The following is a 16,916-nucleotide window of genomic DNA, read 5'->3' as shown; positions in this document are numbered from 1 at the left end:
AGTGCACATGGAACATTCTCCAGAATAGATCACATCCTCGGTCCTAAATCAGGACTCAACCGGTATCAAAAGATTGGGATCATTCCCTGCATATTTTCAGACCACAATGCTTTAAAGCTAGAACTCAACCACAAAAGGAGGTTTGGAAAGAACCCAAATACATGGAGACTAAACAGCATCCTTCTAAAGAATGAATGGGTCAACCGGGAAATTAAAGAAGAATTGAAAAAAATCATGGAAACAAATGATAATGAAAACACAACGGTTCAAAATCTGTGGGACACAACAAAGGCAGTCCTGAGAGGAAAATATATAGTGGTACAAGCCTTTCTCAAGAAACAAGAAAGATCTCAGATACACAACCTAACCCTACACCTAAAGGAGCTGGAGAAAGTACAAGAAAGAAACCCTAAGCCAAGCAGGAGAAGAGAAATAATAAAGATCAGAGCAGAAAACAATGAAATAGAAACCAAAAAGACAATAGAGCAAATCAACGAAACTAGGAGCTGGTTCTTTGAAAGAGTTAATAAAATTGATAAACCCCTGGCCAGACTTATCAAAAACAAAAGAGAAAGGACCCAAATAAATAAAATCATGAATGAAAGAGGAGAGATCACAACTAACACCAAAGAAATACAAACTATTATAAGAACATAATATGAGCAACTCTACGCCAATAAAATTGACAATCTGGAAGAAATGGATGCATTCCTAGAAACATATAAACTACCACAACTGAACCAGGAAGAAATAGAAAGCCTGAACAGACCCATAACCAGTAAGGAGATTGAAACAGTCATTAAAAATCTCCAAACAAACAAAAGCCCAGGGCCAGACGGCTTCCCGGGGGAATTCTACGAAACATTTGAAGAAGAACTAATTCCTATTCTCCTTAAACTGTTCCAAAAAATAGAAATGGAAGAAAAACTTCCAAACTCATTTTATGAGGCCAGCATCACCTTGATCCTAAAACCAGACAAGGATCCCATCAAAAAAGAGAGCTATAGACCAATATCCTTGATGAACACAGATGAAAAAATACTTAAAAAAATACTAGCCAATAGGATTCAACAGTACATTAAAAGGATTATTCACCACGACCAAGTGGATTTATTCCAGGGCTGCAAGGTTGGTTCAACATCCGCAAATCAGTCAATGTGATACAACACATCAATAAAAGAAAGAACAAGAACCATATGATACTCTCCATAGATGCTGAAAAAGCATTTGACAAAGTACGGCATCCCTTTCTGATCAAAACTCTTCAAAGTGTAGGGATAGAGGGCACATACCTCAATATCATCAAAGCCATCTATGAAAAACCCACCGCAAATATCATTCTCAATGGAGAAAAACTGAAAGCTTTTCCGCTAAGGTCAGGAACACGGCAGCGATGTCCGCTATCACCACTGCTATTCAACATAGTACTAGAGGTCCTAGCCTCAGCAATCAGAGATCAAAAGAAAATTAAAGGCATCCAAATTGGCAAAGAAGAAGTCAAATTATCGCTCTTCACAGATGATATGAAACTATATGTGGAACACCCAAAAGACTCCACTCCAAAACTGCTAGAACTTAAACAGGAATTCAGTAAAGTGTCAGGATATAAAATCAATGCACAGAAATCAGTTGCATTTCTCTACATCAAAAGCAAGACAGAAGAAAGAGAAATTAAGGAGTCAATCCCATTTACATTTGCACCCAAAACCATAAGATACCTAGGAATAAAGCTAACCAAAGAGACACAGAATCTATACTCAGAAAACTATAAAGTACTCATGAAAGAAATTGAGGAATACACAAAGAAATGGAAAAATGTTCCATGCTCCTGGATTGGAAGAATAAATATTGTGAAAATGTCTATGCTACCTAAAGCAATCTACACATTTAATGCAATTCCTATCAAAGTACCATCCATCTTTTTCAAAGAAATGGAACAAATAATTCTAAAATTTATATGGAACCAGAAAGACCTCGAATAGCCAAAGGGATATTGAAAAAGAAAGCCAACGTTGGTGGCATCACAATTCCGGACTTCAAGCTCTATTACAAAGCTGTCATCATCAAGACAGCATGGTACTGGCACAAAAACAGACACATAGATCAATGGAACTGAATAGAGAGCCCAGAAATAGACCCTCAACTCTACAGTCAACTAATCTTCGACAAAGCAGGAAAGAATGTCCAATGGAAAAAAGACAGCCTCTTCAATAAGTGGTGCTGGGAAAATTGGACAGCCACGTGCAGAAAAATGAAATTGGACCATTTCCTTACACTACACACGAAAATAGACTCAAAATGGATGAAGGACCTCAATGTGCGAAAGGAATCCATCAAAATCCTTGAGGAGAACACAGGCAGTAACCTCTTCGACCTCAGCCACAGCAACATCTTCCTAGGAACAACGCCAAAGGCAAGGGAAGCAAGGGCAAAAATGAACTATTGGGATTTCATCAAGATCAAAAGCTTTTGCACAGCAAAGGAAACAGTTAACAAAATCAAAAGACAACTGACAGAATGGGAGAAGATATTTGCAAACGACATATCAGATAAAGGACTAGTGTCCAGAATCTCTAAAGAACTTAGCAAACTCAACACCCAAAGAACAAATAATCCAATCATGAAATGGGCAGAGGACATGAACAGACATTTCTGCAAAGAAGACATCCAGATGGCCAACAGACACATGAAAAAGTGCTCCATATCACTCAGCATCAGGGAAATACAAATCAAAACCACAATGAGATATCACCTCACACCAGTCAGAATGGCTAAAATCAACAAGTCAGGAAATGACAGATGCTGGCGAGGATGCAGAGAAAGGGGAACCCTCCTACACTGTTGGTGGGAATGCAAGCTGGTGCAGCCACTCTGGAAAACAGCATGGAGGTTCCTCAAAATGTTGAAAATAGAACTGCCCTATGACCCAGCAATTGCACTACTGAGTATTTACCATAAATATACAAACGTAGTGATCCAAAGCGGCACATACACCCATATGTTTATAGCAGCAATGTCCACAATAGCCAAACTATGGAAAGAACCTAGATGTCCATCAACAGATGAATGGATCAAGTAGAAGTGGTATATATACACAATGGAATACTATGCAGCCATCAAAAGAAATGAAATCTTGTCATTTGTGACAACATGGATGGAACTAGAGCGTATCATCCTTAGCGAAATAAGTCAAGCAGAGATAGAAAACTATCATATGATCTCCCTGATATGAGGAAGTGGTGATGCAACATGGGGGCTTAAGTGGGTAGGAGAAGAATAAATGAAACAAGATGGGATTGGGAGGGAGACAAACTATAAGTGACTCTTAATCTCACAAAACAAACTGAGGGTTGCTGGGGGGATTGGCTTTGGGAGAAGGGGGTGGGATTATGGACATTGGGGAGGGTATGTGCTTTGGTGAGTGCTGTGAAGTGTGTAAACCTGGTGATTCACAGACCTGTACCCCCTGGGGATAAAAATATATGTTTATAAAAAATTAAAAATTAAAAAAATATATTCCATGGAAATGGAAACAAAAAGAGACCAAGGGTAGTAATACTTTTATCAGACAAGATAGACTTTAAGGCATAATGGTAACAAGAAACAAAGGTGGTCATTATATAATGATAAAGGAATCAATTCACCAAAAGGATAGAATTATAAATACATTGTGATAATCATTTTCAACATGTATGTGCTTCAAATCATCACATTTTATACCTTAAATAAATGATATGTGTTAATATCTCAAAAAAACTGGGAGAGGGAGAGATAAGAAAAGCTGAAAACCTTTTGTTTCACTTGTTTTCCCATCATTAAAATATCATTTTAATGTCCTCCTTTATACCTACCACTGGTATTCAGCAGTACATGAAGCATCTTTCCTTGCATAAAACAAATGCACATTAAATATGTATGTCTTAGTCTACTCCTTGTTGGTGATGCAAAAAGATTATAAAACATAACACCATTCCACATGTGCTATTTCAGATAGTGAAAATAATATGGAAAAATAGAGAGTAAAGAATTTATGAAACTTCTGAGGAACTGGCTTTCTTAAAGTGGAGTCATTTGTATTGGAAATCCTGGAAAATTAAGCCAATAAAATTGGGACAAAATGATTATGACAGATTTTGAAAACCAGTAGAGAAACTTGGACGTGAAATCATGTGCATAATTAGAAGTTCATGTAGGTTTCTATATGAGTATCATAATTAAGAAGGTAATATCATTAAGTCAATAATAATAATAATGGTCCTGATGCTAGTTAACATTCACTATGTTGATTACGTGCAGGCCCTGCTGGACATTCTTTGAATATACTTAGCAATTGTGTCCTAGGAGAGAAGGGAATTCTTGTTTTCCTCACCTTTTTCTTACAGAGTAAAAAATGGAGATATAGAAAAATTAAGACATTCACCCAAGTTAGTAAGAGGTAGTACTACTACTTACTGTCACCTGTGAATGCACTCTGCATTTATTATCCATTGTCATTGGGCCCACTCACAGGTGACAGTAGGAGGAGGTTGTGCAGGTCAGAGATGAGCTAAGAGGAGCAGAACACATAAACTCCCAGGGAGGCAGCTCCTATTGGGCCAAGTGTGATTCTAGAGAAGGGATCGATGGGAACAGTTAGATGATATCACTAGCACTAGGGACCTAGTTGTGCCTCATAAAGGGGGTCTGACCACGGTAAACACAAATTCCAGTACAAAAGAAAAGATGGATTTTGTGTCATATTTGATATAGACAATGAAAGAGAAGGGGACATAAATAGTGACTTCTTAATATCTACTGTAAAAGTTCAATACGTTGGTGGCGCACCAGTTAGTAACAGAGAGGTTAAAATGAAAAAATAATCTCACAGGGAAGACTCGGAAGTTAGTTTAGAGCATCCTGAAATACTACTGGGCTATCTAGTGAGCAGTTTCTATAGGCGTTCAAGATACATGGCAAGATTTAAAACCACCATAATGGTAATAATTAAGACCATGCTCCAGGATGATTCTGAAACACTGAGTGTTAAAGCAAAAATTTAGAGGTCTGAGAAAAAACCTAGGGTAATGAAAGAGTCAAGAAATAAGAGTAGAGGGACGCCTACTCAGTGGCTCAGTTGGTTAAGCAGCTGCCTTCAGCTCAGGTCATGATCCCAGCATCCTGGGATCGAGTCCCACATCAGGCTCCTTGCTCAGCAGGGAGCCTGCTTCTCCCTCTGCCTCTGCCTACCATTCTGTCTGCCTGTGCTTGCCCCCTCCCCCTCTCTTTCTCTGATAAATAAATAAAATCTTTAAAAAAAAAAAAAGAAAAAAAAATAAGAGTAGAGAGAGAAGTCAATGAATCAGAGGTAAGCTGAGATAAGAGAGTCTCTACTGCCTTAGCTAAAAAGGGGATTTAAAGAAGAGGAGGAAGTCAACAATGTCAAACCCTGCCAATAAATTGGAGTACAGCTAGAAAAGTTGAATAGATTTGACAGAAAATAAATTTGTGATGACCTCAAGGAGAGATTTTCCAGAATGGCTGCATGATTCACATATTTATGCATTTTCGGCTCTTGCTTTCCTTGCATTAATAGAATTTATACACATACATATAAAGATACTTCTTTCTGTTATGCATTAAATCCCTCCTCCAAAATCTAATTTCCATCTCATGTGTCACTTAATCTAAATGCAGTATTAACTTGTTTGCACTTCTGTTAGTGAATGAAAGAATATAACATGTTTTGTATGTTATACTTGATTGAAAAAATTTCATGTAATTAAGATTTAATTCTACAAGTCACATATTTTTCTCTATGTGGATGTGTCCCTGTTATGAATAAAGCCTTTCTGTATGTAAGATTAAACTGGTTAACTTTATATCAGTATACTTGTTGTGCTCTAGGAATAATATATATCTCTCTGGTTTATGACAGCTTATTTTCATAGCATATAATATCATATTTAGTTCTTTTGATAAAACTGATTTGACACTGATATATCTAATTGGTATGTAGTAAATATTTGAAGACACCTGGGTCTACAAAATTTTGTCAGATTTTGAGAATATAAAGATATAACAGGTTTAGTTACTAATGGCTCAATTAAATGTGTAACTAATTGATAACTTTAAGTATTTTCAACATGTTTTCACCCTAGGCATTAATATTAATAGGGTAGCTAAAATCATGGATCCCATAAAGTACTCTTTACATACATAAAGTATATATTGAAGGATTTTTTTTTCAGTTAAAAGAAGAAATGTTTCTTTTTTTTTTTTTTTTAAGAAGGAATGTTTCTCTTTGTTGAAGTTAACTTTTGCTATGCCCTTCATCTATATTGAAATAAGATTACCTATGTAGAAATCTATATAGGTAGAAATCTTAGAAATCTATAGATTACCTATATAGAAATAAGATTATTACAAAATAAGTAATTGAAAAAGAATATCTCCAGATTTGAAAACTATGAAAGCTTTTAGATAACAATGCCCTGTGTTGATCTTTATTCCTTTCTTTTCCCTTACAATGTTCTTAGAAAGAAGTGCATCTGTGGCACCTGGGTGATATAGTTGGCTAGGCATCTGACTCTTGGTTCAGCTCAGGTCCTAAACTCAGGGTTGTGAGATCATACCCTAAATCAGGCTCTGCACTCAGTGTGGAGTCTGCTTGAGACACTATCTCCTTCTCCTTTCCCCTCACCCCAGACTCTCTCTTTTGCTGTCTAAAATAAATAAATTTAAATCTTAAAGCAACAACAACAACAACAACAAAGTGGGTCCACAGTTTACTGTTGTTTAGCTTACAGATGTAAACATCACATTTGGTTCTTTTGACATATCCCCTATCACTTTGTAACATTTCCTCGCTTTCAAGAACAGAAGATGTTCTAGGCTCATCTTGTGTTTTCCATATTTCAGCCCTGTAGTCTATTTTTTTCCCAAAGATTCCTTAATGTACATACACATGCACCAGCAGTATTTCTATTTTTTAATTTTTTAATTATTTTTTAAGATTTTATTTATTTATTTGACAGAGAGAGAGATCACAAGCAGGCAGAGAGGCAGGCAGAGAAAGAGAGGGAAGCAAGCTCCCTGCCAAGCAGAAAGCCCCATACAGGGCTCGATCCCAGGACCCTGAGATCACGACCCAAGCCGAATCTATTTTGCTTTTAAATTTAGAACTGTAATTTTACACTTATATGTCTGATTTTAGTCCAGAGTCATAGGATTTATTTTAGTCTCCATTTACACATTTGTAACACCATTTTCCATCAATGAGTAACCTTTTCTGATTGTCTTTAAGAATGTACTAATTTAATCTATTCTATGCAGAAAGAAGTTTCAGAATTTATAATTTAAACAACTATGAAAAAGATACCTCTTAACCACAATGCATTTTTTTTTTTTTTACAGTTCTTATTTTTTGGAATCAGAATATATTGTCAAAATTTTTACTCAATGTTTTTGAAATTTATATTTCCACTTAGGATTTTAAAGATAGATTTATTTATTTATTTATTCATTTTAGAGTGAGTGAAAGTGTACGTTTGGGGTGGGTGGAAGGGAGAGGGAGACGCAGACTCAGCACTGAGCATGCAGACTGGAGTATGACTGATCCCATGACCCAAAATCAGTACCTGAGCTGAAATTGAGTTGGACACCCAAGACACTGAGCCACCTAGGCACCCCTCCACTTAGGAAAAAATACATAAAAAATCTTCACTCCTCTAAAATGACAAAAAATCATCAAAAAGTGAAATATTTATATCTTTTCTTTAAAGCTATCAGAAACCTGTGGCATAAACAAGAGAAGAAATATAAATAAGCAAAGAGGAGAATGACATTCCTTTCTTAGTCTCAACTTTCTTTTTTTTTAAAGGCTATTATACAACTGAAAATTGCAATACAGTGGGAAAAAGAGAAGAATGTAATTCGTTGTCAAGAGTAAAATCAGTAAGTGGAAACCAACCTAGAGATGATCCAGGTGTTAAAATTATCAGTAAAGGCCTAAAGCAACTATGAAAAGTAATTTAAAATATCTACAGGAAAAAATAAATATAATGAATAAAGCAGTGGGAATATTGGAAATATTTGGAAAAATTCAAGTCACTAAAATTCATCTACAGTAAAACACAGAGTAGAAGAAAAATTGAGAGAAGATGAACTAAGACTGAACAACCTGTGAGGCACTGTCAGTTACTGAAACATATATGTAATTAGAGTCCTAGAGATAGAACGTGAAGTCTAAATTTGGAATTCAATCAAAAAATGTCCATTCATGGCTCTAGAAAGCTTAGAAAACCATAATCAGGATAAATATGAAGTAACCACACCTAGGCATATCAAATTGTTAAAATCCTAAGATAAAGAGGGAAAAAAAGTAACAGTTAGATATAAAGGACATAGTAAATCAGGAAAACAATTATACGAAAACAGCTGATTTTCTATTAGAAACATTGGAGCCTAGTTCATAATAGAATGTTATTTACCTAGTCCCCAAAGCTAGAATTCTATATCAAGTGAAAATAAGTTTTTAAGATATTTCCAATGCAGCTAAATAAATACCTTAGGTAAATGAAAATTGGGAGAATTTATTATTATCACACCTGCAGTACAATACTAAAAAAATTTCTTCCAGTTTAAGGTTATTGATACTAGATAGAAGTACACTTCTTCAGAAATGAATAGCGCCCCAGAAAAAGTGAAGAAGGGGATAAATATAAAATAAATTTTAACTTTTACATATATGATCTTCTTTTAAGAAATTCTTGGTTGACCAGGATTGGGTAAACAGAATTATGCTGTTGTAAGGCTCTTATAATATTCATGGTATATAATTTTATTTGATGATACTGCTATTAGTTAAAGATCAATATTATAATCTCTGGACAAAGTCAGCAAACTTCTGTTCAGGGGTGAAATCGGTATGTAGCTTATTTTGCATAGATCATGAGCTAAAAGTTATTTTTCTAATTTTAATCAACTGAAAATTATTTTTTGAAAAAGAACTGTGTGATGGACTATATATATGACTCTAAGTGCCTAAAATGTGTAATATTGGCCTTTTTACAGAAAAAAATAATTTGGATCCCTACTCAAGAACAACTAATTTAAAAAAAACAAACAAAAACTTTCATCAATATGCAAAAAGGATGTAGTTAAAATGTTGATGAGTGAGATTTTTTTTTAAAAAGACAATAAAAAAATTCACCCAAATGAACAGAGAATATATATGTAGAATTAAAGCCACATGTAATGTTACATACATTACTATACACCAATAAATTTTAGAACCAAGATAAAATGTGTAAATCTTTAAAAATGTGAAATGTAAGAGTGGATAATGAAGACATAGAGCACAAAAATAATCCTTTTAGTTTATTAAGTAATTAAAATGAGATCATGTCACCTTTTCTCAAAATAGTCAAATCAAGATATTTTTTCAGGTAAGTTATACAACAACTTAAGGGAAAAATTAATTGCTTTCTTCTATAAATCATTATCCAAAATTAAAAAGAGTTGAAGTTGCCACCTCATTTTATGAGGCTATGTAATATTAACTCAAAAGTCTGATCAGAAATTACTACAAGAGAAAATTATAGATTTATCTCTCTTGTGACTATAAATAGAAAATCCTAAAGATAATTTTGATTAAGATAAAAGGCCTTTTGTGAATTTTAACACCCATATATTTTAACAGTGGTTAGTAAAGCTAGAAACTGAAGGGGACTTTCTGACATGGTAAATTTACATAGTAATACACTCAGCAAGTATCTTACTAAAAGGAGAATCTTTAGATTTGTGCCTTTGAAGACAGAGAAAAACAGAAATTTTCTCCCCCTGGCACAGTGACTTTTCAACACACCACTGGAAGACTAGAGGTCCTGGATGAGGTTTTAAGAAAATCAACAGAAAAAAAGTTATAGAAAACAAACAAGAATAATGTAAAATGGGATTATTTGCAAGTGATATAAACATCTACCCAGAAAGAAAAATAGCAGAGTCAAAAGAACTAGTAAGATAATTCAGTAAATGTGCCAGATAAAAGATATATTTATGAAAGATTCCACTAATGAATTTTAAACCAACAAAAACCAACACAAGAAGAATTTTTTAAAAAGTTACTACACATAATGCCAACAACACTTTAAAGTATGAAAAAAATCAACCAAGAATATATAAGGCAATTTTAGGGAAAACTTTAAAATTTGAATAGAAAGCAGCAGGATATAATGAATACATAGAGAGATATTTTATACTTCTGTGCTGGATGACTTTATATTATAAATTATACCAAAAATCACCAAAATCAGAAATTCTATACATTTTTAATTAAAATTCCATTTAACTTATTCAAAGATTTTAACAAACTTAAAGATTTAAAGAATAAAACTTCACTAATAAATAAAAATAAGATGGAGGACTTGTCTCATATGGTTATAAAGACATATTTAGAATCATATCATTGAAAAGAATATTATATTGTCACAAGAGCAGGCAAATAAGCAAAAACAATAGAAATCTCAGAGATAGATAAGTTTACATTCAGGACTCAAATTCTCACTATAGAAGCACCATTAATTCAGTGGGAAATAATCAGAGTCTTTAATAGAGAGTGTGGTTAAAAAGTGAGTATATAGACAGAAATAATTGGATTCTCATCCAAAAGGATGGAAAACTAAATATGACAGAAAGAATGTGTACTGAAATGAGAGAAGAAAACTAAATGAGGGGGTGTATTTAAAATGATAGAAGGATGTTCTGTGATCAAAGGTGGTACAAAATTTCCCAACTCAGTTTTGAGAAGTAAAATCTATAAAGCAATAAATAGATTGATAGATGATAGATAGCTACAGAGATACATAGATGGTAGGTAGGTAGATAGAGTACCTTTGTACTGCATTTTTTTAAAGATTTATTTATTTATTTTAGAGAGAAAGAGTGAGCGGGGTGGGAGGGGCAGAGAGAATCTTAAGAAGACTGTACACTGAGTGTGGAGCCTGACGCAGGGCTCCATCTCAGGACCCAGAGGTCATGAGCTGAGCTGAAACCAAAAGTCAGTTGCTTAACTGACTGAACCACGCAGGTGCCCTGTACTACATTCTTATTGACACTTAGCATCTGTTGCTTTACATTCATGACCTAAATTGGACCCTATGATTCTTTCAGGCTTGTTCTGAGCTCAGTCTCCGACTATTTTGCTGCCATGTTTACCAGTGATGTTTGTGAGGCCAAGCAAGAGGAGATCAAGATGGAAGGCATAGACCCCAATGCCCTCTGGGACCTTGTGCAGTTTGCATATACAGGTACAGTAAAAGAATTATAGCTTCATGTTGATGTTTTGTAAATTTGAGAATTTGAGAATTTAAAGGTTAAAATGTGCTTAGTTTGTATCTTTCTCTTTTTCAGTTAAAAGGTTATCAGGGAAAAATCAGACTACCTTTTCATTTGTCATGGACTCACATGTATATATGTATACATGTACCCTATTCCCATCTACAAAGGTCTTAATAAGCTTATAAAAATAAATAGTCAATAGAGTGAGCTTGGGAGTGGAGCAAAGAGGTTATTAATTATTAAATAAGAATTTTTTAAATGTCCATCATGAGAGCATCAGGAAGAGAAATATATTATCATTGAAAAGTATGGGTTGAAATAACTCTTTTCTCCTTAAAATTTATTATTTTAATATTAAAATCTTCATAGAACATTTAAGGTAGAATTGACAAACTTAGCTGAAAAGGACAATGAAGATACTTAGAGTTATGGAAATGACTACATTTTGAGGTTTTTTCTTCCTGATCTACTATGTGGACATTTTCTAATGGCCTTTGCATTATGTTATATTTAGTATATTCAAATAAGTTTGCTAATTTAGCAAACATTTGTTGAACGTTTCTCAGTGTGCAAGTATCAGCTGTATCTCTGGAGAATAAACTAATGAATAAGATGTCTTCATCTTCCAGAAGCTCATAGTTTGGGCAGAGAAGAATTAGATGTGGGAATAAATATTGATATAATGTGACACCTGAAGAGTTAGAAGGCATAAACCCTGCTGTTCGAAACATTATCAGGGCTCATATTCATTTAAAACATTTTAATAATTTTCAAGATTATTGTGGTAAGGGGAGTCATTATAATAAGGTATTGTGATACAAGCCAAGGTAGATAGTATGAACTGAAGTTGTCTATATACATATATATATATATGTATATATATAATTTGAAATGCCATGTGGCTTATTTTGCATGAACTCTCAATCATACTATGAAACAAGAAAAACTGTAGACTAGGGCTTGATAATCAAAGCAGCAGGACCCTAGTTTAAGGAGCTGTGTTTTTGTAGCGTATTTGGTTATGGGAAACAAGAGGTTGGCATTGCAAAGATCAGCTGCTAGGACCAAAACGCTGTGGGACTAGTGGGAATCTGTCTTCCTGAAGGAGGATTTGGCTTCTCATAGAGGGGAGTTTGCTACTATAACACTTAATCAGTAAATGAAGACTTTTTGAAAAGAAAAATGCTCATGCTCTGGGTGCTTTATCTCAAAGTAGCAAGGTGATGGACAGACACACATTTTCCAGCCTCAGTTCTTTTTATTTATTTTCATTTTTAAATAGATTTATTTATTTATTTTGAAGAGAAAGAGAGAGAGAGAGTGCGAGCACATGCACACACAGAGTGAGTTCCCATGCAGGGTGGAAGGGCAGAGGGAGAGGGAGAGAGAACTTCAAGCTGACTGAGCATAGAGCCCTACAGAGCTGGATCTCACAACCCTGAGGTCATGACCTAAGCCAAAATCAAAAGTTGGGCACTTAACTGACTGAGCTACTTGGCACCCAACCACAATTATTTTTAAATTATATTTTGCCTAAGCAAATATTGCACTGGACAAAGGTAAGTGAGTGGACAAGTATGTATTCAAGGCTGTTGCAAAAGGAGAGAAAAACAAAGTTCAGTCTTTAATTCTGCTGAAACAAAGGGAGGGAGAGGTTTTTAAGTGTTAGGATGAGAGTACACAGACCATTTGTGTTTACTGTTTGGCTTTACTTAAAGGAAAAGTAAACATTTTCCTATCTTTGGGACATAATGTAGTTTTACAACTCAGAGCAAGACATTCACTCAAATTATACGTCTATTTCCCACAAAAACTGAAAGATAGGGGTACTACTATCATCCTTGAAGCTGACATTTCAAAGAGAATGCTTCTGGGGCCTTAAGAACAAGATTCCTGGGTTGTAAAACTGGCAAGGAGGCTTTAAAATTTACTTACATCTCAGAGGGGTAGAGAAAGAACTTAACAAGTACAAGTTCTCTGAAGTAAATTCTCTGAGAAAAGGGAGACCAAAGATCTGAAGTTCAGAAAGTAGCCTGTTTACAGCTCAGTCAAGCTGAAGGCCATTAAAACCATCTAGTCAATTTCAATCTACATACAACCTGAAATAGTAACATAAAGGATCTTTGGCCTCCCAACCAAGAGAATAAACATAACCACACTGTTTCCTTGAAAGGGAAGAATCATGAAACTTACATTTTAGGGATCTTTCTAGGAACAAAAAGACATAAATCCAATCCTTACAGTCTCCATGGCCTGGCAATCTTGCATTTCTCTTATTCAAAACTAGGTCAAAAGACACTCATCATCATGCAGAACAAAGTTGGAAGGTGTTTCAAAGCTCCCTGCTGAATGTAATGACCCAGATTTGCTCAGCTTTATGGAAGGCAGAAAAGATATAAAGTAGCCTTTCAGTTGCCACTGCTCCTTTGGTCTTTGATGCAATATCCATAGCTCCCTGGTCATTGATAAATTTCTTATTGTTGGTTTATAGAGATAGATGAGCAAATAATTTACAAGCTAATACTGGGAGAATTGGGGGCATAAGATAAAATACCTTATCTTTTTATAGATTTTTTTTAAACAAATTACAACAATAGAAGAGATGTAGTGAGCAATGACAGAGAGGTAATAATAGGATGAATCTGTATATGTGTCCATTTAGGTAGTGTGCTAGCTAGTCTCTGAGACTTTTCTTGGTAGTAGGTTAAAAAGAATGCATCACAGAAGAGGGAAAAAATGAATGAGCAGTAAAGACACTTAAAAGGTCAGCTATTTGATAATATTTTCTTAAATTTTTAGGTTTGAGAGGCTTTGGAGAAATTAAGGAAGATCAACTCTGTAAAGCATTGATAGTTAACTATTAGCTGTAGAAGTAAAGTATTCAGTAGAGATCCATAAGATTGCTTTAAAATAATTTAAACAGATTAAAATTTCCATGAGATCTGGAAAGTCTGGAAGGTTTGAAAGAACCATATGTAGCTAATTTATTCATTAATGTAGAAATTAAGGGGGGAAAATGAAAGCGTAAAGTAGCTTGCTTGCAATAAATTCTTGACTAAGATAAGCTTCAGTGATTATAAGGTTTAATAATCGTTGATTTGAAGAATGAGGAATTATCCCTTAAAGAATTTCAGGTAGTAAAATTTGCACATGGTAAGTCATGGGAGACATTTTCCCTGTCTACCGCTCTTTTCTCCTACTCTAGCAAATTTGAATAAAGTGGGACCAGGGGCCTGATAGAGCTTCAGTAAGAATGAAGGCAAGTAGTTACAGATTTATTTTTCTGGTAGCTAGGAAGACGGACCTAGGTACAAAGGAGGTGACTGCGGTGATGGTAATAGCTCAAGGGTAATATGAATATTTTTAAAGGAAACATATAACAATAAAAAAGTTAATACTAGCACTATATAATATAGGATTAAAAAACAGTAAGGTTTTCATGTTGACAAAATTAAACCGTTCTAGTGGCATAAAGGATTAAAATACAGCAATAAAAATGATGTCTAATTATTACAGTATCAAAATTAGCTCCTTTAGGTCATTTTTTTTCACACATTGTCATAGTTCAGGAATGGAAAAGAAATGAAAATTTACACTAATGTTAGAAATAATTGTATATCTAATATGAGGTTCATATCAATTTCCTAAGTTCTTACTTAGCTGTTTAAATGGTTTCAAAATTTCTTTTTAAAACTTTCTATTGGATTTTTTAATGGTTTTCAACCAAGAAATCTGAGTATGATCTTAACTATTCATAGAAAGCAAAAAGGGCAAAATCAATAGTGCCTGTCATAAAATCATCTCCTTTTATAACTGGTGACTTACATTTAAAGTTTGAATTCTTAGTTATAATCCAAAAGATACATAATTACAATATTGTGTATCAGTTTTCAAAATGAAACCAGAATTCAGCTAACAATATTTAAACATACTGCATGAAAAGAGTCACACTAGGGACTAGAAGATAAAATACAAATTAAGACTGGATGGATACAGGTTAATATAACATAAACCTTTAAACAAATTTGATAATGAATGAAATTATTAGAACGGGGCATAGTGAAAAAGCTCTTTACTTCTGTTTTCAAAAGCAGTAAGATCTGTGTACCACTTTTCACTTTATGACTTTCTCAGTTATTATAGTGCAAATACTTAAAAACAGCTTTTTGGGTATTTTCCTACATGTAATGGAGCTTCTGTTCTGTAATTTTACAGAATTTCTATTCTAATTTCTAGAAAAGAAACCCGAGATAGTAATTGTTGAATCTGTAATAAAGCCTGTGATTTGAACTATGAAGTCAAGGCTGTTCTGGAGTGATTCTACAGAACATATTTACAAGCACAGAATCAAAGAAGAAAATTTAAAAAATATATATGTTTATAGTTTATCTCATTCTACTTTCATATTATATAGAAACTTAGAGATGTATAGAACTATAGAAATTCCATCCCTTACATTATAAATTTTATAGATGAACATTTTTTTCATGGCTAAGTATGTGAGGCAAAGCAGAGGCACCAAAACTGTCTTTTGTAAGAAGTGCGTATTTGGTATTTCAAATAAGCATTGAAAAATCTTCTAAGACAAATCAGAACTTTGTTGGTCTCTTTTGAATTAATGTGAGGGGACAGATTTTTTTCCAGCTTTAAGAACCTCTGAAGTTCTTCAGGCAGTCCATCAATGAAATACAGTAACCTGACAAAGATCAATAGTAAGACACTGAATCTAATACTAGAATGAAACATCAGAACACACATTTAATGGCATTTTCTCTACTGAATCAATGTCCTTTGTAAAGTTATCAGTTATGCTAGAGTTCCTTGGAGCAGCTTGTGACCAAAATAGTTTGGGTAGCTTAAATTGACAACCACATAACTGTACAGTGGCTTACTGCAGCTTTGGATCATGTTTCTTCCCAGTCTTACTGCTAGTTCCCTGCACAAGGCAATAGTACCTATCAACTTAAGCACATTAATGCCTAATAGTCCTTGTCCTGTAAATGCACTGAACAACTTTCAAGTGTTACTAGATGCCTACTATGTGCTGTGCCTGATAGTCTTTGGAAGACAATTTACTTAATTACACACATTTTCTGTCTTTATGGGACTTTCGAGTTTAGGGTATAAAATAACTAGCTTTTGCTGTCTTCTTTTCATATAAACATATATTTGATAGACAGTCTAATATTTCTTCCTTACAGAATGGTATAAAGCAAATGTTGAAGGCCATTACATTGGTTGTGTGTGTGTATTTAAATGAATACATATATGTAGATATACATACACATACCACACACACACATACACATATATTTTACATGTATAATATTTATACATATTTCAATATTTGCATTCTGGCCCAAAACTGATGATCCTATAGTGAAAATAAAAGAGGAAATTTAATATATTTGAAAAGGATGCTCTGGAGTTCAGTATATTTTAGCGTTCTTTCAGGTTGATTGAAATTTCCTTCTGGTTTCTCTTTTATATAGTCCCTACTATCCAGACATACTTGAAAATATACTGTGTTCATTGATGCGTAAGGAAATAGAGTTCTAACAAATGTGGGAGATGGGACTTCAGGGTTACTAGCAAAGTGT

General features: G+C 34.2%; 1 protein-coding gene across 1 annotated transcript in view; it reads left to right on the top strand.

Annotated features, from left to right (window-relative positions):
* KLHL1 (kelch like family member 1) overlaps positions 1–16,916 on the top strand; it is a 385,159-nt gene that overhangs the window by 136,210 nt on the left and 232,033 nt on the right. Inside the window, exon 3 of the mRNA XM_082700951.1 lies at positions 11,149–11,285. Within this exon, the coding sequence (XP_082557077.1) occupies positions 11,149–11,285 (137 nt within the window). The remainder of the gene's footprint in view (positions 1–11,148; positions 11,286–16,916) is intronic.

Source organism: Mustela nivalis, assembly GCF_964662115.1.
Source record: "Mustela nivalis genome assembly, chromosome: 15".
Classification (NCBI taxonomy): Eukaryota; Metazoa; Chordata; class Mammalia; order Carnivora; family Mustelidae; genus Mustela; species Mustela nivalis.
This window is presented reverse-complemented; position numbering and strand designations above follow the sequence as displayed.